General features: G+C 35.2%; 1 protein-coding gene across 1 annotated transcript in view; it reads right to left on the bottom strand.

The window, feature by feature from the left end:
- The window catches only part of LOC138712641 (neural cell adhesion molecule 2-like), a 1,205,141-nt gene that overhangs the window by 221,724 nt on the left and 956,174 nt on the right, over positions 1-27,243 (bottom strand). The window contains exon 11 of the mRNA XM_069844609.1: positions 6,622-6,897. Coding sequence (XP_069700710.1) covers positions 6,622-6,897 — 276 coding nt within the window. The remainder of the gene's footprint in view (positions 1-6,621; positions 6,898-27,243) is intronic.

The raw sequence follows: 27,243 nt of genomic DNA, 5'->3' as shown, positions 1-27,243 counted from the left end.
TTCCCTCCGTTCCAAAATATAGTATAATAACAGACAAATCAAGTTTGATTATTGCGCATGCGTGCATGAAATGTTTCGCGGTGTGGTATTCTGTTCAGTAATGAAGGGACTATCAGACAGTGCAGTTGTGAATTTTTTTAGTCTTCTGTAGTGCATCGAACTACAGGGACATCATTTTATTTTTACTTCAATTTTTATTGTACCTGAGTTTTTGAATGTACTTCACTCCCACCCCTTCTACTAATAAAGTTCCAACTCCACACAGAACCAAGACCGCAGATAGTAAGCAGTGCAGAGTTACTGAGTATAATACGTTCCAGAAATATGTTCGCGTTTTCCAGTGACGAAAGAGCTTTCAATATTCAATCATATTTTCGCATAGGTACTGTCCGTTTGCCTACGTCGCATCCCGATTTCCCCCACTTGCTTCTGCTCGCCCCTCTGTAAAAGCTGGGCTGTCTTAGCTCTTTTCTGAAAACATTAATTTCTCTTAGGAATTGGACGTTTACGTAATATTATACAGCTGTTTAATTTAACTTAAATAAAAGGGCCTCGTTAAGTAATTAACTGTCACGTGATTTCCTCCCTTTCTACAATCCTGCGGCATAACCACTTGGACGGACAGTAGATAGCATGTCTGAGTAATTTTATATTTTCGGATCGGGCAGAAGTGAAGATTGAATTTACAGTACGTAGAGTAGGTACAGAATTATTTCAACATGAGTTACTAGTACGAAGGACGAAACTGGCAATTGGAATTAGATGCAATAGTCTATAGTGCGATAATATGCACAAAAGAACTGAAGCCTGTATCGAAATGAACGGCCACCGTTTTCAAAATTGTGTTTAAATATTCATATTATGATTATTTTTCAATTTAATTTATTTCTTTATATTGTACGCTAATGTGCTGTAGACAGTATAATATACACTGCATAATGAATATGTTCGCATGGATAACTCACTTCGTGAGTAAAAACACTTATTCTTAATACAGTACTGTACTTTGATTAAAGAAAAACCTAATGAAAATTATCAAACTCAAAATCGCGATATTTCCTAGTTTACATAAATGGATGAACTACTTTTCTTCCTTCCTATATCTAGTAGAGTGATTTGTGTTTTACGCCAGTATCGTCGAACTCCAGTCTTGGAGGGGGGAGCAAGCGGTGTTTCCGGTTCTCTAAAGGTATAGACAGGTTAATATTAAAAATGTCAGTAAAAATAAAATGACGTCCCTGTATAATATTTAAATAGTTCATTATGAACAGAAATCTAATAGGCACCTGCTGCGGTGTTTCTATTGAGAAAATGTAACACCAATCCATACAATTTTGAACAGAACACTAAGGCGCAACAGTCGCACAAAAACGGGTTGTAATTCAATCCAGTTTTATGTTAATTTGCCTCTCTCAAAACAATGTTTGTTTTTTCTTTTATTAATTTGACATCACACAGAGAGAAATGTACCTAATTTTTACGTGTTTCTTATGTTAATTTATTAAGCAAATAAGTATCTAGAACATGTATTGAAGTGACATTATATTACTGAGAATTTAACAAAAGTATACCACATTTTGGAAAGAATTAATGACATCTTTCTATACCATACTAGTGGCTTATGCAGCAAATGCTGCTGCAAACTAAGTTTGTTAGACGTTCAAATAAAAATTTTTCAGATTTATTTTCAATGAAGAATACTTGTGTTTTTGATAGTTATTTGCTTCCTTAATAATGAAACATACTCCCTCTGAATGGATTTTTTAGGCCAAATACTTTCGCTTGAACCTATCCAACTTCAGTTTTTGAGTTTCAACGCGAAAACGCAAGTATCAATGTCAGGACGATAACAGTAGCTATTTCAGGTCATTGTGGATTGTAGGCGAAAGTTAAAAAAATGTCAGGTTTGCTAAGCTTTCGAACAATAGCATTTTCGTATAGCTGCTGCATGTAGAACTTGAAATGTAGAGCGTAAAATCATTTTATCCTAGTAAGAGATCTTGCTGAAATGATCTGGAGACTACAAAATTTTCTAGGCCTCTTATTTTATCAGTTAGTAATACCTTTTCATCTTTCCTTAGGAACTGTAATTTTTGCGCTCTCTCGAGCTAATACTGAAGACAATGGCACATATCAATATCTACACTACACCACCATTAAGTATATGAAAAAGACCCAAGCCCACTAGGCTAATAAGTTTAAAAATATTTGATTTTTAATAACAATATTATTATCTTACTTAAGTTTTGTAGTTATATATAGCAGCCACTCAGTAAATTATAGAAATGAAGATCTAAATTAAGATATTGCCTACATTTACTTACATAACCTCAAAACGTTTCACTTTCATGTCATCAATATAGCATCAATATTATGTACAATTAATGAAAAATAGATGCATAATGATATTAACTATAATAATATTTAATTTCTAATGATAATAATGTCATCAAACCACCTCAAGTTTCATAGATTTGAATATCCAATACACAGCTGTACTCAGAAAATTATTAGACACTACAGAATCAGTTTTTAATAACAAATTGAATTGAGCCCTAAATATGTCGGCAATCCTGCAGGTCATGGCCTTCGTGTAATAGCCTATTGTTTATTGTAGTGTGTGTTTTGTTCTGAAAGTCAATCAAGTCGGCCGTGATTCGATAAAATTAATTCTCAAAACTGACAACAGATGGATTTTGGAAAATAGGAAAATTATGTAGGAAAATTGACATTTTACTGAAAACTAATACTTTTCCGAAAAACTTTGGGTTCCAAGCTTCAAAATGAGGGGCCATTTATTAAAATCCGTTCAGCCGTTTTCCCGTAATTCCCATTACCAGTTCAAATTATATATATAGATTTTGGAACAGGATGAGTATTATTTAGGTTATGTTATAGCTTCTGCTGTATGAGATTATGGATAGTCACGTATCAGAGATTGTTCAGAATATATTGATAAGTGGAATACAAGTGTTTTAATAGAAATGAAACTGAATCAACAAAGCCTTCTTGACTAGTAATCGTCCATAGAGTTCAGTGAAGATTGTATAGTTGGCACAATTGGTAACAAGAGAACAGGTCATCATAATATACTACTGCCATCTAGTGGAATATTTGTAATGATGAGATGGTACAATAAAGACAGTTTGGTATTTTTGTAAGTCAATTAATATTTATATACTTTATTTCTTCTAATCTTTATATAGTTTCTTCTAATCGGGTAATAGTCAATTAAATCCCTCTCCAGATTTGATTTTCTGTTATACAAAACGTATATAGAGATTATTTATTAGTTAGGAATTTACACACAACTTATAAACGACCTATTCACTGTAAATGTATAAGAGGTTTTGTTAGTAAGACTCTACAGGTAGAAAAAAACGGTCAGTAATCAATTATTTACAAAGTGCATAGTATTAATTATTTTAATATGAACACTATGTTTATTATCTTATATTGGACTTTACTTGTGACACGATTATTAGAATTTATTATTTCAACAAAACATAATTAGTGAACAAAAATTATATTAATACCGTAGAATTGTAGGCTACACATAAATGTAGGAATATTTGCACAATCATGTAACAAAAACAAATTACTGAAGATTGTTCGAAGTGTGATCCTTCTGATTCGATACAGGCTCTACACTTTATAATCATTGACTGTCTGTTCATCGCAAACATATCAGGAATTTCTTTTAACTCATGGGTCATTATCAAGAACGATGACTTGATGGGAAGGACTGCGAACTATCTATTGTACTTGAATATTTTCAATAGAAAAAAATCCCGGTACATCTGGTTGAACGTACCAGCGCTCTACCGCCTGAGCTACCCAGGAACTCCACCCGACACAGTCTCAATTTTTCCCTTATATCCACACTACTCGAGTGGGCTGACGAGACGCCAGAGACATCGAGTGCACACAAACACTGTGTGACTTGGAATTGTGGTTTTCTGTTAACGTACCCACTGCAACATATATATTATGCACATACAATTTTCAGATAAAGCTCCCCATGAAGCAGGCTTGAATAATTTCTGGGTAGCTCAGGCAGTAGAGCGATGGTACGCTCAACCAGAGGTTCCATAATCGATACCCGGCCCTGGAACAATTTTTCTCTTGAAATTAATCAAGACTGTTTCACAGGCAGCTTTACCTGAAACCTGGACTTGCATATGTAATGCACTGTTTACCTTTCAAAATTTTCGACTTCCATTTAATCTTGAAAAACTCCCGATGTATTTACGGCTTTATAGTTCTGCATGAGAAAGTAAGTCGCCAATTCTGTCTACTTACATCATAATTAAATATCGTCTACAGTTTACATTCGTTTCAACATCAACGATCTCATCTTACCAGCATTTCCAATATGTCCTATAGCTGTACGCCCAGGTCTCGTCTATATAAAACACAGAATTTCCGGATTTCCTTTATTTGTACCACATATTTCGATTTCCGGTCTATGATATCTGCTCTATCAGAATCTTCCCGCAATCAATGCCCAGACCTTGTACAACTCGTTCCACAGATTTCGTATCGAAAATCTGTCTTTTGAGTTTATTACTGGAAGAAGTTCCCTGAGCCACCGGTGTAGCTCAGGCGGCAGATATTTTTGTCTGCTTATCCGGAATTACATTCGGGCTTGGTTTCGATTCCCGCTTTGGCTGTTTACCTGGTTGAGCTTTCTCCCGACGTTTTTCTTAACCGTAAGGCAAATGTCAGGTAATCTATGGCTGATCCTCGACCTTATCTTGAGAAATACCATCTCGCTATCAATAATTCCGTCTACGCTAAACAACCTAGTAGATGATACAGCGTCATTGTATGTATGTATTTTTTATTTTGATTGATTGATATGTATGTATGTATGTATGTATGTATGTATGTATGTATGTATGTATGTATGTAAGTTTTATTTTTTATTTAGTAGGTTATTTTACGACGCTTTATCAATATCTTACGTTATTTAGCGTCTGAATGAGGAGAACGTAATAATGCTAGTAAAATGAGTACAGGGTCCAGCACCGAAAGTTACCTAGCATTTCCACATAATGGGTTGAGGGAAAACCCCGGATAAACCTCAACCAGGTAACTTGCCCCGCAGGGAATAGAATCCGGGCCAGCTGGTTTCGCGGCTAGACGCGCTAGCCGTTACTCCACAGCTGTGGTGTGTTTGTTTGTATATATGTATGCTTTACTTGGTTATTTAACGATGCTGTATCAACGAGGTTAGTTAGCGTCGGTGGAATTGGTGATAGCGAGTTGATATTTGGCGAGATGAGGCCGAAGATTCGCCATAAATTACATGACATTCGCCTTACGGTTGAAGAAAACCTCGGATAAACCCAAGAAGGTAATGAGCGCAAGCGGAAATCAAATCCGCGCCCAGGCGCAACTCCGTAACGGCAGGCAAGCGCCTTAACCGACCGAGCTACGCCGGTGGCATGTATGTATGTATGTATGTATGTATGTATGTATGTATGTATGTATGTATGTATGTATGTATGTATGTATGTATGTATGTATGTATGTACGTACGTATATATGTACGTACGTATATATGTATGTATATGCATGATATGTATTTATGTATGTATGTACGTATGTATCACATCATTTCGATGCAGGAACTTAGTTACCCCCTGACGGAGGTTTCAGTATCTAAAAGAATTTAGTTACATTTATTTGCCGGTAGGGGCAGAGGGACAAGTTCCCCCCCCCCCAGAAATGTATATTTATTTAAGTACCAGGTCGCAAAATGGACCCATGCCTTTTACAAGATGTATGTAACCTAATACATGATTCAGTATAAAAAATATATATAATTTACATTCAACACTTTCACCAGGAGTGAAGTGTTTTACTAAAAATCACTCATACATTAAACACTAGAAATTACTAAACTATTGAACAGTGGATTTGGATGTATTTTTACAGATTGTATAAATTTGGTTCTGGAATTTTGAATATAATCACTAAATAGCATTATATTTAGTGACTCATATAGTTGAGAGTTACTGATGTCATAGTCTGCTCCCGTGATTGTCCTACATACTGATCTTTGTATTCCGTCCAGTCGTTTAATATGACGTATATGTGTATTTGACCAGATTTCGCAAGCATATAGCATGTATGAACGGATCAGACAAGTGTATAATAAAACAGGGACAAGTAGTAAGCTTATAGCCTCAAACGCTACCTGGCATGCAATTAAGGTATTACTAAGTCGTGAGAGAGGAAAACGTTTGTCCAGAGGCCCTAATTTAGGCTTGGAGGTTTTTAAAGTGACGGAAAACTTTCTGAAGTATCTCCCGGAAGACATGCGCTACGGATTTTTGTGTCCTGAAAAATCCATCAATCCCAACCGGGTTTGGATCCGCAATCCTTGGGTCTAGAGAAGAGCGCTTTACCCCTAGAACATTGGGGGCGACCGTTATTAAATAACCAGCTAGAAAACGTTCCTGCATAATTGACACCTTTTGTCCTAGAATGTATAAATTCTGTTTCGACTTTGTCATGACTACGGCCTGGATTCTTATACAAATGCATATATTTACAGGCTTTTTGAAAGGAATGGAAAAACAGTTTCATGCAAAATCTCGAACTGGTACTTACTGAACTTGGCTGGAATGATGTCTGGGTCCTTCTCGTCAGCGACTCCTTCCCTGCCGCCTGAAGGGCCAAGGTCCTTGCCGCCCTGAGCTGTGTGGTGTAGAGAGGTATTGTTGGGGCCAACATGTTTCTCGGCGTGGGGCTGTCGGCCGTCCTGGTCTCTACCGGAGCGCGATCTCCGGATCTTCACGACGACGAGGAGCACCACAGATAGCAGCGTTAGTGCCGCGCCAACCACCATGCCCAGGATCGGCGAGATGGGCAACTCTCCATCCGAAGCTGAAACAAGAGTACCATTTGGGTTACACTAGACCAGTGGTTCCCAAACTTTTTGAAGGTGCGCCCACTTTTGAGTGAGACATTTGTTTGTGACCCCCTCTCATTATCATACCAATAACTAACCCCATTCGAAAAATACAAATGCCTGTAAGATCATGAACAAAAATAATTTTACCCAAAACCAGTAAATACAATCCTGTTGACCTGCAAGGCGAGAAATTGCAATATGCAAACCTATTTCTTGCGCGATCGTGTTTTTTGCTGTATTTGCAGCTATTGTTGTTAGGCCTTGAAAGTTAAAATTCCCACACAGAAACTTGTGCTGGAGAACCATTCTTCATAACATATGACCACAGTCTACTATATACTGTCACGAAGCTTGAGTTTTGAGTGCTAGAAACAATAGACTGTGACGGTACTATTTTGCATTGCCTGTAATGAGGCGATATTAGCGATCCTAGTGGTGAGCAACTATCTAATGTATGCATATTTACTACGTATTGAGCTTCGCGACTGTATATACTAGACTGTGATAAGACTATACTGAAATAGACCTATTACAGTACACTTATTGTTACTTAGTTAACATTACAGTGCAGTTTTGCGAAGGCTTTGGAATAATATTGCTCTAAATATTCAATACAAAATATATTGTATTTGCAATTTTAAAAATATGAACGTGCAAAAAATTTTGTACAACACATGTTTGTGAAGTTCATTACAAAATCTCGGAAACTGAAAAACTCGCTCTGTTCGTTTTTCAAACTTTTCCTCGATTTTGTAAAAATCACTTTTCAAACTTGTATCGTAATTTAGGTTACTATATCAATTTTTATTTTTTTTGGCTTCTTAGACACACCTTCCTTTCTGATATACTTTTAAAACACTTAGAAGACTTTATTTATTATTTATTTATTATTTATTTATTTATTTATTTATTTATTTATTTAATACTTTACACTTGAGCTACATTAGGCATTGCAGCCCGAAAGAGCAGAAGCTCCTGCTCGGGCGCAGTTCAGATCAATTATACAAAATATATCACAAAATTAAGAGAGTTCATTGAGCACAATAACATTAATAAATGGTAAAATACATACAGCATGTAATAATAGGGTCTATATACAAATAGAAAATACAAAAGTACATGAATATTAGATTATCAATTTTTAACTCAATTAGCTTAAACAATTAAGTAATTAATCCGATTTGTTTCTTAAATCTGTGTGTGTTAAGTGTACTTAGCTCAGGGTAAGTTCTAATTAATGCGTTGGGTCCAAAATTTCTGCTGTGTCTTAATCCAGCAGTTGTGTGGCATTTGGGAGTATTTAGAAAGAAACTGTAGTTTTGTCTCGTATGGTATTCATGAGGATCAAATTTAAATTTATTGTGGTTTTTATGGAAGTAAATCAGCAATGTTTGTTTATAAATTTGTTCTAGATTTGATACACCAAATTTTGTTGGGTAATCAAAAGGTTTATTTAGACAAATTTTGATAATTCTTTTTTGGAGCAAATTTAAAGGATGGAGAGTCGATTTTGCCATTCCTCCCCAACCTAAAATACCATACTGAATTATTGATTGAAACAGAGCTAAGTACACAGTACGCAGAACATAAACAGGTAAATAAGAGCGTAGAATGGAAAATTTGTGGATTGTTTTACGCAATCTGTTACACAGGAAGGAGATATGCTTGTCCCATTTTAAATGTTGGTCAATAATAATGCCTAAGTATTTAACTTGTGAGGATATACTCAAAGCGTTACATGAGCAAGTAGGTAGGTTACAATCATGTATTGTTATATTTCTATTATTATTTATTTTTAGTTGTTCAAGGCTATGTAATGTTAATGAAAATGGTATTAATTTTAGTTTGCGAAGCCAAGATATTAACACAACAGCCAGAGATAAAATCGAAGGATTTATAAGGCAACTTGTTTTCTGGTAGATATTACTAGGTAAAAAGAAAATCTATTCATTCCAGTGTATTAAATAACTCATGGAAAATTTAGTTACGCATCGTATGACACGAAAAATTCTTAGTTTATTTTTGCGGACATACAATTAACTTTGCACAGTTTTAAACAACAGTTTTTTAATATCTTCCGGAAGATACTTAAAACAATCATGACAGTGACAGATAGATACCGAATCCGTTTCTAACAGCTGCATTCATCTCGATGAAATTAAAAAGAGTAAAAAAAAAGAGAAAGATTTATTAAAACATATGCTTACTAATGAAAGCTTAAAAGTATAATTTTTTCACAGTGTAGATTAGTTTTAGATCAAAACAATGTCAGAATACGTCTAGTTTGCAAAAGAAACTCTTACAGTTTTGATAGCATTTACAAATCGTATTTATGCAAAATAAGTTTACATTCTATGATTTCCATCAAAACAAAAGCCAGAAATCTCCTTGAAATTGTAAAAGATACAATTGTGTGCATATTGAATACAGAGCGAAGATTTGAGAAGCTACTTTCTCAAAAACAGACACATTTATAGCATTAATTATTTTTTATTTCAGTTATAACTACTGAAACTTTTTTATTTCATTGTTACGTTTAATTTGGTTTATGTTTCTGATTACAACATAAATGTGTTAATAAGGCATTTTTGTTTTATTTCCTAAATCATCTCGCTACCCCCCCCCCTCAGCTATTTACGCGACCCGCACGCTGTACTAGACGTGTTCAAAACTATAAGCTTCACTATAAAACATAAAACTACACTAACTAAATCTATATAACAGGCCTACACCAGCGGTGATCAAAGCGGGTGTCGTGATTACATCGTGTAATCACAGACATTTAAACGGGTACGAGGAGCTTCCTGTACATTGCTGTGTGTTTCATTCACGAACTGAAGGCAAGCAGTGGCGGTATCATGTCGCTCTACAAACTCTGTCTCTACAAGTCAGAATTTAGAATGGCCTCATCACACTACTTATCTTTGTAAGAGGCTTCGTAAAACAATTTATAAATTCGTTAATCTTCGATGCTACTTACCCATTACAGTTCTACGAAATGTTTATTTGGCCATTATTCAGTCTATCATTCAATATGGTATAACTGTTTGGGGTGGAAGTACAAAAATTAATCTTAGTCCGTTAAATTTACTACAAAAACGAATAATTAAAATTTGTTTGAAGAAACGTTTCGATTATCCAACTAAATTAATTTATTCTGAATTTAATGTATTTAATATTGAACAAATTTATAAGATGTTAAAATTTTGTCATAAAAATCATAATAAGTTTGTATTACAGACACACAATTATGACACAAGACGAAATATTAATTCAACATTAGTAGAACGTAAGGGTGTTATTCATAGACATTTCGCAGCACGCGCTACGAGCGTACTAAGGTAGCCCCGGCTATCCACTGGTTACTAGTACAGAATTCAAATCATATCCTATCGCTAACACTGGTTTATGAATACGAAAAACGCTGATCATCCACCGGAAACCCGCGCTAAAAATGTCTATGAATACGGCCCTAAATGTCTCACATCTGCTGGTCTAAAGCATAACATATAGCAAGAAAATTAGAAACGTGTTAATATATTCAATTTGATTAAATAAATTTATTGCCTATGTGCATTAATTAATCAACCTATAATATATTTGTATTCTATAATTTTGAAATATATATATTTATATATATTATATTATATAATTCCATTGCCGCTGTAATTTAAATTTTAGTTCCTATTTTATTTTATTATTTATTTTTATTATTATTATTTTTTATTTTCTATATTTCTCTTCTATTAATATTGTATTATATAATTTCTGTAACTGTAATTTTAATTTTATTTCCCATTTTATTTGATTTCATATTTTCTTATAGGCCTATTAATATTATATCTGAACTGCGACCGAACACGAGCGCTGCTCATTCGGTCTCAAATTTTGTTAATACTACTGTATCTCCTGTTTTATATTGTTTGTATTATTTTATTTCTTTTTTCTCTTGTTTGTTTGTAATTATATTCTTTATTCTGTATATTTAAATTTAAATAAATAAAAAGTAAATTGACAAACAGTAAGAGGTGGTTTCATAAAGAATGAGAAGGAGAACTTTTTTGTTGTTCTGTCGGACAAAATGTAATATGTTTATTTTGTTCAACTGTTCAATTAGGAGTATATAGAAACATTAATTGCCACGCTGAATAATGTATTATTATTATTATTATTATTATTATTATTATTATTATTATTACTGACCACTAAGTATGTGTTTCTAAAGTTCTTCTGTACGTGCATGAATATTGATATTTTTAGAGCTTCTCCCTAGAAGTATAAAAATATTAGGTTTTATCTCAATTTTAATCTTCTTAACCTTTAGATGAGGGTAACTATTTATTAGTTATTCATTTAATAATAATATTGTAGAAAAACGTATTCAATATTATGTAACAACGAAGTGTTAAACGCCAGGAATTGACATGTCTTAAATCATAGCCAGGAAGAGAAAGATGACATAAATAAATGTAAGGAAGTCAGCTACCTAAAGGGGTTTGAAATATCACGTGCTCTAAAGCCTTTTAATACAACAGAATTTCTCGAAAGAGTAATGATTAAAATAGCTTAAATAACTTGTCCATAAGAGGTTTTTAATTTAAAAACTACGAATTTCTCGACAAAGTATCGAGCGAAGAATTTAGAAAATTTCTGATTATATTCAAGAGTAAGGTTAAAAAAAAGAAGCAAGAAAAATCGTATATTGTTCACTGGCTCTTGATGACAGCAGTGACATTACTGATACAGCAAAGCTTGAGATTTTTTTCCGAGCGATTCATAAAGATGTTAGTACAGGAACCACCACTGGTTGTAGTTTTCATGCCAAGTACCTTTCCTCCGTCTCCTTACTTCATAGGCTGTCTGTCGCATGTAATAACTCCAGTTCGAATTTTGGTCACCGCTGGCCTACACATTACTTACATAAGCCTAGTATGTGTTTTTTGGACATTGCAATAATTATATCTATCACGATATAACAACCACATTTCTACCCTTTAGATCAAAACAATTTTCAAGCATGTGTAACAAAAAGAACCAAAGGAATAATACCATTTCAGCCATCAAATGATTTAAACGAAAAACTATATGCGATAGGGATGGCACACTATTCAAGAGTGAAATTACAAAAAATAAACCACCAAAATCAGATTGAGAATGCGGTAAATTTGAAACAAATAAGAAGGGAAAATGAAGTTGGCGTAATCTTTTAAATACCCGGCTAAAATGGCGTCATTAATTACTGTCATAGAAGTGACTTAGTGCTTAAATTTTATTTGTAATATATCAGAGGTCTGCATCGGACGTTTTCGCTCGAGCGCCAAGTAGTTCATAGCATAATCCGATAGGTAGCGCACATGCATGATGGGTAAAACTGTCATGAGCGATAAATCCTCGAACGGTATAAGCCGAGCGTTAGACATTCGTTCTTGTTACAGTGATGAACTGTGTACCGTAGTAACATCATAGATGTTATTTCAAAACTTTGCAGTGTTTAACTAACCTCTCCATAGTACAACTACAAAACTTGCTTTCAAATGTAATATAAATGTTGTAGGTAAATGCTTTCTTTTTTTCCACATAGGAGTGATTTTGTTTTTGCCACATCTGATAGATGATATTGGATGTAAATGTAATTATTATAAACGGAGAACACAATCACGATAATGCAAGAACCGTATCAAGTTTTCTAGTAGTAATAATAATAATAATAATAATAATAATAATAATAATAATCTCTAATAATTAGTGTATCAATCTTTGCGTCTGTAACAGTTGTGCAGCATGATTATTCGTTTTATTATATTTTCTGTGACGTTATCTCTGTACTAATATTGTTATTAATCTACTGCTAGCCTATATCAATAATATTTTGTGAAACGTTTCTACATTATCGCAGTATACAGGCTGGAACAATGGGTGGACCTATCATATTATATAATATGGTAAATCAAATATTGAATAATAACTGTATATCGAAGTTTTTCACACTATTTTATTTATAACTTCATATTCCTGTTTTGGTACGTTCCATTGATTGTTCCATTAAACGTTTGTCATAAACGCAGAAAATAAAGCCTAATTTTTACCGTGTGAGCAAAACATATGTGTATCTTATCTGTCGCCTTCCATACAAGATAAGACAAGTCGTCGAGATGACCTTTTACTGTGCTTCTATTTATTACGAGCGTATCATGACCGATCGTATCTCACTGGAGGGTGCGACACTCGACCGAGTTCAAGCGAGCGATTTAACTCCAATGAAGCACTCTGTAATAAATTCTCCACAGTCAAAAGATTATTTTGAGCGAAAAAAATTTTTAATTTGAAGTTTAGTCAGATTTCATTATCCTCTCCCCTTCTCGTTTAGGTTTACGTCTTTGTATACATAAGGCTATTCAACGTCATGAAAATTAAAATTTTTCATATATTTTACTGTTCGTTTATTTACAAAATATGAATACTAAGTCTGGCGGTATCCGGCACTGATCGTAGTAGTTGACTGTTACATTTACTCTTGATAAAGAGGGGAAGGGAACTTAAATAATACAGTTTAAGAAAACTGTGCCGTCACAAACCAATCAGAGTCTAGTATACAATGTCAGGCAACGCTACCACGTGGACTATAAGCAAATAAGAATCTCACCGGTTATGTGTAATCTTTTGCTGATGATATAGTGTTGTTAGCAGAAGAGGAAGTGATACTAAAGGATATGCTACTGGAGCTAAATGACAGCTGTGAGCAGTATGAAATGAAGATACGAGGCGTATCCAGAAAGTAAGCTTCCCTATTAAAAAAAAGAACACATACTTTCAGGAAAACATTTATTGGCAACAGGTACAGCTATGTTTCAGCTATTTTTCAACATAGCCACCATCAGAATTGAGATACTTGTCGTATCGTGGGGTCGCCTTTGTATCCCTCTGTCGTAGAACTCTGCCGCCTGTGAATGGAACCAACGTGTGACAGACGTCTTCAGCTCTTCGTCGTTGCCAAAAGGTCACCGGAGGACAGGAATTTCTTTAGGTGCAAGAAAACGTGAAAATCGCTGGGAGCAAGCTCAGGACTGTAGGGTGGTTGATCAAACAACTCCCAGCCAAATTCCGTCAAAAAAGCTGCTGTGCGCCGAGCCGTATGTGGACGAGCATTGTCATGGAGGAGCACAACACCTGCAGTAAGCATTCCACGCCTCTTGTTTTGAATGGCACGTCGCAATTTTCGCAGTGTTTCACAGTAACGGTCAGCTTTCACTGTTTCACCTCTTGGAAGGAAGTCAATGAGCAGATTGCTCTTCCTGTCCCAGAACACCGTGCACATCACTTTCCGTACCGACAGCGTCTGTTTGAATTTCGACCTGACCGGAGATCCTCTATGCCCCCAATGCATTGACTGCTGCTTGGTTTCCGGGGTGAAGTGCGAAATCCAAGTCTCATCGCCCGTGACGATCCTGTCGAGGAACTCGTCGCCGTCATCGTGATACCGTTGCAGAAATGTCAGTGCTGCTCCTAAACGTTGCATTTTGTGTTCGGGTGTCAGGTTTTTCGGCACCCACCTGGCACACACTTTTTGAACAGCAAGTGCTTAGTGACAATCTCATGCAACAAGGACGCGATATCTGCGGAAAATGGCCGCTCAGCTCCGTAATCGTGAAGCGACAGTTCTCCATGATGCACTGCCGTACCAGCTCAACACGATCATCATTGATGATGGACGGTCGCCCACTGCGCTCTTCATCATGGACACTTTGACGACCTTCGGAAAACTGCCTACACCAGCGACGCACCATCTGCTTACTCATGATGTTCGGCCCATAGACCTGACAGAGCTGCCGATGAATTTCAATTGGCGCAATGCTTTGTGCATTAAAGAACTTTATCACCGACCGAACTTCGCAGGCGGCGGGAGAAGGAATAAGAGCTTCCATTTCGGACCACTGCTGCCACACTACTGGCACCAGGCGGGACCTGTCCGGCTGGCATATGATTGATACGTCATAGACTTGTTACGCATGCGCAATTGACACGGCTAATTACGTTTACTTTCAAGGGGAAAAAATCTGGAGACTTACTTTCTGGATGCGGCTCGTAAATGCAAATAAGACGAAGAATATGATCACAGGAAAAAAAATACAGAAGATTGACTTCCGATTTCTATATGAGGCAGTAGAGCAAGAGGACTACTTCATATACTTGGGGTGTACCATAAGTAGTAACATGAGTTGCTGACAAGAAGTCACAAGGAGAATAGCAATGACCAAGGAAGCTTTTAATATAAAATGGAGCGTCTTCTGCGAACGTCTGGAAAAAGAACTTAAGAAGAGATTAGTGAAGTGCTTTGTATGGAGTGTGGCGTTATATGGGACAGAAACATGGACATTAAGACGAAGTGAAGAGAATCGAATAGAAGAATTTGAAATGTGGATATGGAGAAGAATATAACGTGTGAAGTGGACAGACAGAATGAGAAATGAAGCTGTGTTGGAAAGAGTGGGTGAAGAAAGAATGATGCTAAAACTGATCTGGAAGATGATAAGGAATTGGTTTGGTTACTGGCTGAGAAGAAACTGTCTACAGAAGGATGCACTGGAAGATATGGTGAACGGGAGAAGAATTCGGGGTAGAAGTAGATATCAGATAATAGACGACATCAAGATATATGGATCATATGAGGAGACAAAGAGGAAGGAAAAAAATATAAAAGACTGGAGAAAGCTTGGTTTGCAGTGAAAGACCTGTCCTCGAGCAGAAGGAAAATGAAAATATTTCATCTAAGAACAATATTTTTGGTCGGAAACTGGCAGCCCTAGTATGGTATTGCGTGAAAGATATGCGTAACTTGTCAAAATTACAGGTTTAGAGAATTCAACATGTTCCTATTGTATTTCGTGTTTTCTCTTTCAAAGAATGTTACCCATAAGAACACAATTTATGTACACATTATAGCATGAAGATTACTTCCATTCACAATAGTCTACTACAGGAACTTCATGTCTTTTTATTTCAGCGTTACCTTCTTTTGCATTTTCTCGTCTCCGGGTAAGAAGAGAACACAACAGAAACAACTTAGAAGATTATATTTTATTACATAAAAAGAAAACACATTACATATTGTACGTTCTAAACCAATCACTATTAAAGAAAGCTCCTAAGCAATGACAGCAAGGCTTTACAAAAGGGATGTCTTGTACAGACTGTATTTTCAGTATCACAAATAACAGAAAAAAAGAAGAAGAGGATTTTACTCTGCTAAACTCTTTTGCATTCGTAGATAATGAAATGTCTTTGACAATGTAAATCGTAACGCTTTATGGCAAATAACACCGAACAACAACTTTTCATTGATATTTTGTAAAGTGCATCATATTCATTTGAGGACGTATAAGATGATAAAATATCAACATTCACAAAAATATTTAGCTCTAGTTTCTTATGTATGTCATCCGCAGCTTATTATGAAAGTACTCACTAAATAAATATACTCATGTACTAGAAACTAGACAAACCAATACATTTTAAGTAAATAATTACTTGAAAGGTGTAATATCATAGGCACTGATAAATTCAAGTGGCATTCACAAATACAAACATAAAATATTGGTAGTAAAATCAAAAAAAATAAAACATAACATACATGAATGAAGACACTATTATATTTATTTATTTATTCTAAAACCAATTATTGTCAGTTTCTGTCAGATGCGTTTACAATTCACTGTGGGCTAAAGCAAGGAGATGCACTATCACCTTTAATTTTTAAATTTCCTCTAGAGTATGCCATTAGGAAAGTCCAGGATAACAGAGAGGGTTTGGAATTGAACGGGTTACATCAGTTGCTTTTATATGCGGATGACGTGAATATGTTAGGAGAAAATCCACAGACGATTAGGGAAAACACGGGAATTTTACTGGAAGTAAGTAAAGAGATAGGTTTGGAAGTAAATCCTGAAAAGACAAAGTATACCATTATGTACCGTGACGAGAATATTGTACGAAATGGAAATATAAAAATTGGAAATTTATCTTTTGAAGAGGTGGAGAAGTTCAAATATCTTGGAGCAACAGAAACAAATATAAACGATACTCGGGAGGAAATTAAACACAGAAAAAATATGGTAAATGCCTGTTTTTATTCGGTGGAGAAGCTTTTATCATCCAATCTGCTGTCGAAAAATCTGAACGTTAGAATTTATAAAACAGTTATATTACCGGTTGTTCTTTATGGTTGTGCAGGGACTCTCACTTTGAGAGAGGAACATAGGTTAAGGGTGTTTGAGAATTAGGAAAATATTTGAGGCTAAGAGGAATGAAGTTACGGGAGAATGGAGAATGTTACACAGCACAGAGCTGCACGCATTGTATTCTTCACCTGACATAATTAGGAACATTAAATCCAGACGTTTGAGATAGGGAGGGCATGTAGCACGTATGGGCGAATCCAGAAATGTATATAGAGTATCAGTTGGGAGGCCGGAGGGAAAAAGACCTTTGTGGAGGCCGAGACGTAGATGGGAAGATAATATTAAAATGGATTTGAGGGACGTGGGATATGATGATAGAGACTGGATTAATTTTGCTCAGGATAGGGACCAATGGCGGGCTTATGTGAGAGCGGCAATGAACCTCCGGGTTCCTTAAAAGCCAGTAAGTGAGTAAGTAAGTAAAAGCAATTATTGATACAAAGCAAGAAATATAAATATCAACCGATTGTAAATGTAAACGTGTAAAGGGTCGGAAATTTAAATGGCCACTCTAGGTACAATAGTCACTGGCCTATAATTTTCCATATCTTATTTGACGCCTTTTTTAAAAATCGGAATAATTTTAGAATACTTCAAGTTTTTAGGAAAATAAGACATATTTAAATAAAATACTTAATGGTTCACAAATATAGTAAGGCGAAGCTAACTTAAGTATTGCAGAATTAATACCAAAAATGTCCAAGCTTCTATTATTATTTAAGGATAAAGGTTTTTTTATGCACATCCTCAACTGAAAATTCTCTAAAATTAAACGAATTGAGAGAACCATTTATATTACATAAATCTAAAAAAAGTACTAAAATTATTAGCGCCAGATTCAATTCCATTAATAATACCACTAACCTTATTGATAAAAAATGATAACGATAGGTTGTTACTAATTGAACTATATAATAAATTCTTTTAAATATTGATTCAAATCATCTGAAAGGTAAAATAATAAAATGACATTCAAATTTCTAAATAAACTATCGTAGATTATTTGTAGGGATGTAAGAGCGAAGAATTATAAACTAATAAATTGTTTTACGAAGTCTGTTACGTAAGAGCTGGCCCATCTTAAGAGCTGGTCAATAATAATAATAATAATAATAATAATAATAATAATAATAATAATAATAATAATAATAATAATGCCTAAGTAGATTCCTTCAGAATACGAAATTTGCAATCATTAATATTGAACAACCAGCATTATGAATTACTACATTTAATTTATCACAAGATTGCAATTACAGTTAAACCTCTCCTTACGGACACCCCCAAGATACGGACAGTCCTCATATACGGACAGATTTTTATGTCCCAACTGCAATAATATAGAAATAATGACAAATTCAACTCTCCTTTACGGACACTCTCAGACACGGACACGGACACGGACAGCTGTTTCAAAGTCCTAAAGCTTGCTTTACCTCCTGACTGCGGACAGAACTTGGATTTCAAGACCTAATGTGTTACAAAAATGGAAAATTTATTTTTTTGAGAACTGTACAGAAATTCCTTAACATGATACATAACATAAGAGTCTAGTATGCTACAACTAGCCCAGCCGGCTACTCCTTGTTAGCTGGAAGCGAGTAGATAAAAAAAGTCATTAAAAGTCTGATGGGTCCAAGGTTTCCGCGATCGTGAAATTGTATTGGACACATGATGGGGCTAGCAGGATTATTCTATTCACTTCGATCAATTGTTCTGTTTCGAGAGACATGGCACCTGAATTTAAAGGCTAAGTTGAAAATTGTAAATTATGGTATTGCATAACTGTAAACCTAGAATAAAATTGCATAGCACAGTACTGCATTTGCATTTTTCAGTATTATCCTCAGTAGTTCAGAGTTGTAATATGGGAAATGCCTGTTATTATTCGGTTGAGAAGCTTTTATCACCCAGTCTGATGTAAAAAAATCTGAAAGTTAGAATTTATAAAACAGTTATATAACCGGTTATTCTTTATGGTTGTGAAACTTCGACTCTCACTCTGAGAGAGGAAAATAGGTTAAGGGTGTTTGAGAATAAGGTGCTTAGGAAAATATTTGGGCCTAAGCGGGATGAAGTTACAGGAGAATGGAGAAAGTTACAGAACACAGAACTGCATGCATTGTATTCTTCACCTGACATAATTAGGAACTTAAAATACAAACGTTTGAGATGGGTAGGGCATGTAGCACGTATGGGCGAATCCAGAAATGCATACAGAGTGTTAGTTGGGAGGCCGGAGGGAAAAAAAAATTAGGGAGACCGAGACGTAGATGGGAGGATAATATTAAAATGGATTTGAGGGAGGTGGGATATGATGATAGAGAATGGATTAATCTTGCTCAGGATACGGACCAATGGCGGACTTATGTGAGGGCGGCAATGAACATCCGGGTTCCTTAAAAGCCAGTAAGGAAGTAAGTATACATTGGGCTATAATTATTATAAATCTTTATAGTAAGATTTCCAAGTTAGTTGTGAAGTACATGTGTTGGGTTTTGAATTTTATTACATAAAGGTGCAATATATGGATGGATTCAGTCGCTGCATTGAGAAAGTTGAGTGACATGTGAAAGGAACAAAATACTGCTCAAGGTTCAAAGAGTTAATATTTGAATTATATCTGAAAGTAATTAATAGTACATTATGCAACGAGCCTATAATGATAGTAATTAAGACGCGAGTATGTTTGTTTATGAAACGAGCGCAAGCGAGTTTCATAATTTTCATACGAGCGTCTTAATTACCATTATAGGCAAGTTTCATATGAGTTTTAATGCTCGACCATATTTATAACTTGAAATTATTCAGAAGTATTCATTTTATTCGTATCTGACTCAAGAGCGGAAGCGACCTTGTGCATAGCTCGTAAATTGTGAGATGTGCGCAGACGCGAAAGTATTGATTTTTTCCGAGGAACAATAATGTCATTGACATTGATATAATCCAGAGAATAACATGAACTAATTTTGATAAAACCTGGAAATTGATTTAGAATTGAAAAAAGAGATGACAAATTGAAATTATTTGAATAATATTACAATTAACGCTAATTATTATAGTAACAGAACATAATCTTCTGCGACAGTATTGGATTACCAGCCTCCGTGACGTTTCCCTCGTTGTCTTTCGATTGCATATCCGAGAATAATCGAAAACCTGAACTTTAATGAATAGGTGTACTTTAATGACATGCATTAAAGGACTGCTACCAGGTGTATAATTACTACATTTGGGCATGGTCGAGCATAAAAGTTGTTTAAGATACAGAATTTTTTGAGAAAACAAAACTTTACCTTATCATAATAACGATAAATTTTTGACTGATGTAACTATATAAATATTAATTCAACTGTCGGCCTCTGTAGCGTAGTCGGTATAGCGCTGGCCTTCTGTGCTCGAGGTTGGGGGTCTGATCCCGGCCCAGGTAGATGGCATTTAAGTGCGCTTAAATGCGACAGGCTCATATCAGTAGATTTACTGGCATGTAAAAGAACTCCTACTGCACAAAATTCCGGCACATCTGCGACGCTGATATAATCTCTGAGTTGCGAGCGTTGTTAAATAAACGATAATTTAAATTTAAATTTTGATACAACTTACCTGAAAGCTAAAATAATACAATCGCATTAAAAGTTCTATATAAACTTATCGCAGAATATTTATACGGATGTAAGAGAGAATAATTACAACAAATAAATTGTTTTAAATACTAATTCAACTCTTGCCCTCGGTAGCGTAGTCGGTATAGATCTGCCTTCTGTGCTCGAGGTTGCGGGTTTGATCCCAGCGCTTAAATGCGACAGGCTCATATCAGTAGATTTACTGGCATATAAAATAACGCCTACTGGACAAAATTCCGGCACATCGGCGACGCTGATATAGTCTCTGCAGTTGCGAGCGTCGTTAAATAAGCCATAATTTAAATTTAAAGTTTGATTCCTGAAAGCTAAAATAATAAAATCGCATTCAAAGTTCTATATAAACTAATCGCAGAATATTTATACGAATGTAAGAGCGAGGAATTACGAACAAATCAATTATTTTACGAAGTCTGTTACATACAGAAGAAACATGTTTATCCCAGCTTAAGTGCAGGTCAATAATAATTCCTAAATACTTCACTAAAGTAGATTCCTTCAGAATAGGACATTTTCAAACATTATTAATTGAACAACCAGCATTATGAATTACTACATTTAATTTATCACAAGATATTAATTATTGTAAATCATTGCATTTAATTGTTTTCTGCATTTCAGTTGTTTATATTTGTTAGTTATTTTTTTTCACGCTGCTATTTAAACTCGCTTTAACATCTTTGGTCTTATCGCGAGTTAATCTTTGGTTGAAATCCGAAGGCCTGTGTACTATTGTTGAGACTGGTTCTATTGTTGTGAACTAGATGGCGACTGTATATGTATTACTGATTTGTTATGAATATGATTTCGGTGATGAATGAGGCCGGTAATATTCAGGGTTGTTGTGGCCCGAATTTCCTGGCATTTACGGTTGAGGAAAACCCTGAAAAACCCCAACCAGGAAATTCAACCCGACCGGGAATCGAACCTGGGCCCAATGTATTTTTATACAGGGACATCATTTTATTTTTACCAACATTTTTAATATTAACCTGGCTATACCTTTGGATCAACATCGCTTTCTACCCCCTTCCAAGACTGGAGTTCGATGATACTGGCGTAATATACAAATAAATCACTTTACTAGGTATAGGAGGGAAGAAAAGTAGTTCATCCATTTAAGTAAACTAGGAAATATCGCGATTTTGAGTCTGATCATTTTCATTAGGTTTTTGTTTAATCAAAATACAGTATAGTATTAACAATGAGTGCTTTTACTCACGAAATGAGCTGTCCAAGTGGACGTATTTTTTATGCAGTGTATATTATACTGTCTACAGCACATTAGCGTACAATATAGAGAATGAAGTTAAATTGAAAAATAATCATAATATGGATATTTAAACACATCTTTGAAAGTGGTGGCCGTTCATTCCGATACAGACTTCAATTCCTTTGTGCATATTATCGCACTGTAGACTATTGTACCTATTTCCAATTACCAGTTCCGTCCTTCGTACTAGTAACTCATGTTGAAATAATTCTGTACCTATTCTATAAAAGAGTACCTTTCGTACTGTAAATTCAATCTTCACTTCTGCCCGATCCAAAAAGATAAAATTACTCAGACATATTATCTACTGTCCGTCCAAGTGGTTATGTCGTAGGATCGTAGAAAGGGAGGAAATCACGTGACATTTAAGTACTTAACGAGGCCCTTTCATTTAAGTTGTTTTAAACAGCTGTATAATATTACGTAGACGTCCAATTCCTAACAGAAATTAAAAAGAGCTAAGACAGTCCAGCCACTAGCTTGCGAATAAAAGCTGGTGGGGGAAACCGGGATACGACGTAGGCAAATGGACGACAGTACCTGTGCGAAAATGATTCAACATTGAAAGCTCTTTCGTCACAGGAAAACGCGAACATATTTTTGGAACGTACTGTTTACTTTGACCGTAAGGCTACTATAGATCTGTGTGCAGAACGGTTGAACTTCATTAGTAGAAGGGGTGGGAGTGAAGTACATTCAAAAACTCAGGTACAATAAAAATTGAAGTAAAAATAAAATGATGTCCCTGTATTATTGCAATAGAAGAGAAGCCTCTTATGGCCTTCTTTATGTCAGAATTATTCTGATCTTTTATTTTTATTTTATTGGGTTATTTTACGACGCTGTATCAACATCTAAGTTATTTAGCGTCGTAATGAAATGAAGGTGATAATGCCGGTGAAATACGTCCGTGGTCCAGCACCGAAAGTTACCCAGTATTTTGATCTTAGGGCTTATCTAAAAAAAATTCTTGCGATTCAACCAAAGTTGAATTAGTAGATTAAAAATTAGAGGAAAACTGACAACAGCTCATGATTTTCATAATCAAAGGTGCACGAATTTTTAATACTAAAGAGAACGGGTTTAAGCAGATCTATACGTTCACAGCTGGCAGAAGCGAACTAGTCAATAGTGACCTCTACAAGAAGCAACAGCCTCATTACGATGCCAGTTTGACAGTGTCACCCCCTCTGACGGCGGATCAGCAGTTCGCCTCGATTCATAGCATTTCTTCCGATAGAGAAGACCTGGAAAATGCTTGTCCTTTTAGTCCCCATCATCATCCATCCACTTCTTCAAACTACAGTCATTAGGGCAAGCGACAGCAATCGATTTCTGTTGTGCTGTCAATCGCCCACGGGATGTCGAGGGCTTATACCGCTCTTGGAACACGTTCACGCATGACAAGCTTTCCTGAAAGGTTAACTGCATGTCAATATGTACCACTTTGTGTAAAGTAGTCTGCGGTTAATGCGGTCTCCAGCGTTACGACCCTTGAAAAATTGCTCAAATTATTCGGTATTTACGAATCATGAAAAACTTTTCCAGCAGCTCATCGACTATCTGCAAATACATTTTGTGTATAATACTACTTGTACAAACGGAATTCTGTAAAATGTTAAACCGCTTCCTAAATTATACGAGGCAGAGTCAAAAAAGTAGCCTTAATATATAAATAAAAATCAGACTCAAATAGCATATCGTACTACTACACATACCAGGTTAAATAAATAAATACGATTAAAATCATTCTGCTACAGTGGGTGATCAAATTATTAGGGACACTTGGTAAAAGTAGGAATTTCATCTTCAAATTCACATAAAACACAAGTAATTTGGATTCTCTCAACTGTAAAAGCTTCATTACTCTAAATAGTGTATTATAAACAATATTATAACATATTTAATTATGTAGTAATGAATATGCAATGAAATAAACAAGAAAACTAATATTTTGTCACACATCCCTTTGCAGCAATTACATTTTTAAATCTCTTTGGCATACTAGAAATGCATTGGATACAAGTGTTTTTAATTTCTTGGCCGTGATGCCACACATTGATAAGTTTTTCTATTAAATATTGTTTAGTTGTAGTAATTTCTGAATGAACTTGCCTCTTCTTTAGGTCCAAAATATTTTCAATCGGATTAAGGTCCGGAGAGTTACCAGGCCAATCCAGAACCCTAATTTTGTTGTCAGACAGGAATTTTGTCACCTTGTTTGCCTTGTGACAGGACGCAGAGTCGTGCATGAACACAAAATCGCCATCTGGAAACCATTCACGAACTTGTGAAAGAACCCGTTCCTTCAGAACCTTTATGTATTGATATTGTTTCATTATTCCTTGACAAAATACAGACGACCATTTCCATGACCACTAATCACAGACCACACCATGATGCTTAGAGGATGTTTAACAGTCTTCAACATAGAAAGGCGCCAATGAGAGATGCTGGAATCAACATATCTTCTATGACAACCCGTCGGAGGATCAAAGAGTTAGGGTTTTCATGTCTCGCACTCCAACCAAGAAACCACTCCTGAAACCATACGTGGTGAAGAAGCGTCTCTCTTGGGCAAAGCAGCATCAATCTTGGACTGTGTATGATTGGAAAAAAGCGAGTTGTTTGTCATTTACATGATTTCTTTGTTAGTCACAAATTTACTTTGTGCAAATATGTTTTATGTACTATTTATTCCTTTTTTCAGTTTTGTTTTTCAGATGAATCTACCATACAGATACTTACTGACAAATCTGTATTCGTTAGAAGGCGTAAAGGTGAAAAGTACAATAAAATGACTGTATTATGAAGATTGTTAAGCATCCTCTAAGCCTCATGGTGTGTCTGTGATTAGTGGTCATGGAACTGGTCGCCTGTATTTTGTTCAAGGAATAATGAGACAATATCAATACATAAAGGTTCTGAAGGAACGGGTTCTTTCACAAGTCCGTGAATGGTTTCCAGATGGTTATTTTGTGTTCATGCACGACTCTGCGCCCTGTCACAAGGCAAATAAGGTGACCAAATTCCTGTCTGACAACAAAATTAAGGTTCTGGATTGGCCTGGTAACTCTCTGGACCTTAATCCGATTGAAAATATTTTGGACCTAATGAAGAGGCAAGTTCATTCAGAAATTACTACAAATAAACAATCTTTAATAGAAAAACTTATCAATGTGTGGCATAACAGCCAAGAAATTAAAAACAATTCTATCCAATGCATTTCCAGTATGCCAAAGAGAGTTAAAGCTGTAATTGCTGCAAAGGGATGTGTGACAAAATATTAGTTTTCTTGTTTATTTCATTCCAATTCATTACTACACAATTAAATATGTAATAATACTGTTTATAATACACTATTTAGAGTAATGAAGCTTTTCCAGTTGAGAAAATCCAAATTACTTGTGTTTTATGTGAATTTGAAGATGAAATTCCTACTTTTACCAAGTGTCCCTAATAATTTGATCACCCACTGTAAATATATACAGGATGATTGACGAGGATTTGCCGTCCCTTACGGAGCTTATTTCCGAAGACATTCTGATCAAAAAATATCATGTAAACCATACATGGGCACAATTTTCGGTTACGTGAGGCACTCGATTTGAAATAGTTTGTTTACTAGGAGAGGAGACTGCAGAGTAGGATGGGAAATATAAACTGCTGTGACCTGCGTCACCTTATCGTAATCGCTAAGGCGGTCAGTGGCGAATTATTAGGAAAACGCTTGGTTAACGTGAGAGATTCGAAAACTTTTATTCAATTTGGCAAATTAATTCGGCAGCTTTAATCTTAAACCTCTTTACTATATCTCCATTATTGAATTGATTTAAATCACAGGCGAGGAATTGCGTAACTAGCCAATAATATTCCATCACTTTGTCTACGTTTATTTTCTTGAATATTCTGGCGTTTATCAAGATTACTTAATAGATTTGCATATTCTCGACCTAAAATAATTTCAGAAAATCATATTTCGTTTTCTACGCACATTTGACATTTTTTTTATAAATTTCTTTTGGAAATAATACGTACAGACAACATTTAATTCCTCGTACTGTTTACTAGGAGAGGAGACTGCAGAGTAGGATGGGAAATATAAACTGCTGTGACCTGCGTCACCTTATCGTAATCGCTAAGGCGGTCAGTGGCGAATTATTAGGAAAACGCTTGGTTAACGTGAGAGATTCGAAAACTTTTATTCAATTTGGCAAATTAATTCGGCAGCTTTAATCTTAAACCTCTTTACTATATCTCCATTATTGAATTGATTTAAATCACAGGCGAGGAATTGCGTAACTAGCCAATAATATTCCATCACTTTGTCTACGTTTATTTTCTTGAATATTCTGGCGTTTATCAAGATTACTTAATAGATTTGCATGTTCTCGACCTAAAATAATTTCAGAAAATCATATTTCGTTTTCTACGCACATTTGACATTTTTTTTATAAATTTCTTTTGGAAATAATACGTACAGACAACATTTAATTCCTCGTACCTTTTAATACAGCGTGTTTAAGGTATAATGTCGTATTTAGTATACTATGCAAATGTTAAGATCATAAAATTTCTTCGGAATAGTACGAAAAATAACATTTAATTTATCTTACCTTCTAATTCACCATGTTCTTTATGACATAAGGAGTAATGTCGTTGTATATTAAATTTATTAATGCCTAATAGGATTTTCGAGCATAACATACATTGCATGTTCTCCCCTTCTAAACAGCAAAAAAAAAAAAAAAACTCTTCCTCCCATTTCTCATGAAATAATCGATTTCTAACGCGTACACACTGCTTTGATAATGCCATTATCCACCACTGATACTGCTTATGAAACTGATATAGAACCTGCCCACGTCTAGGAGCTACATGAGGGAGGAACGGGGACTGTGAAAATGATATCATTCAGAGCGATAAGCTCTGTGAAGGTCAGTGAGGCACAAATTCTCAAGTGAGGCACGATGCCCATCTCTAATGTAAACAATTGTCCTAATGTTAACATTTTCAGAATTACACTAATTTGAAGTTGTTTGTAAAATACCATTATTCTTGCTGGTAAAATTCATGTTCTGGGTATAATAAGTTAATGAAATAGTAAAATATCGCTGCAATCGAAAAGTATTGGGAATAAATTTGAATAAGAACAAAAAAAAAGTTTCA

This window comes from Periplaneta americana, chromosome 13, assembly GCF_040183065.1.
Source record: "Periplaneta americana isolate PAMFEO1 chromosome 13, P.americana_PAMFEO1_priV1, whole genome shotgun sequence".
NCBI lineage: Eukaryota > Metazoa > Arthropoda > Insecta > Blattodea > Blattidae > Periplaneta > Periplaneta americana.
This window is presented reverse-complemented; position numbering and strand designations above follow the sequence as displayed.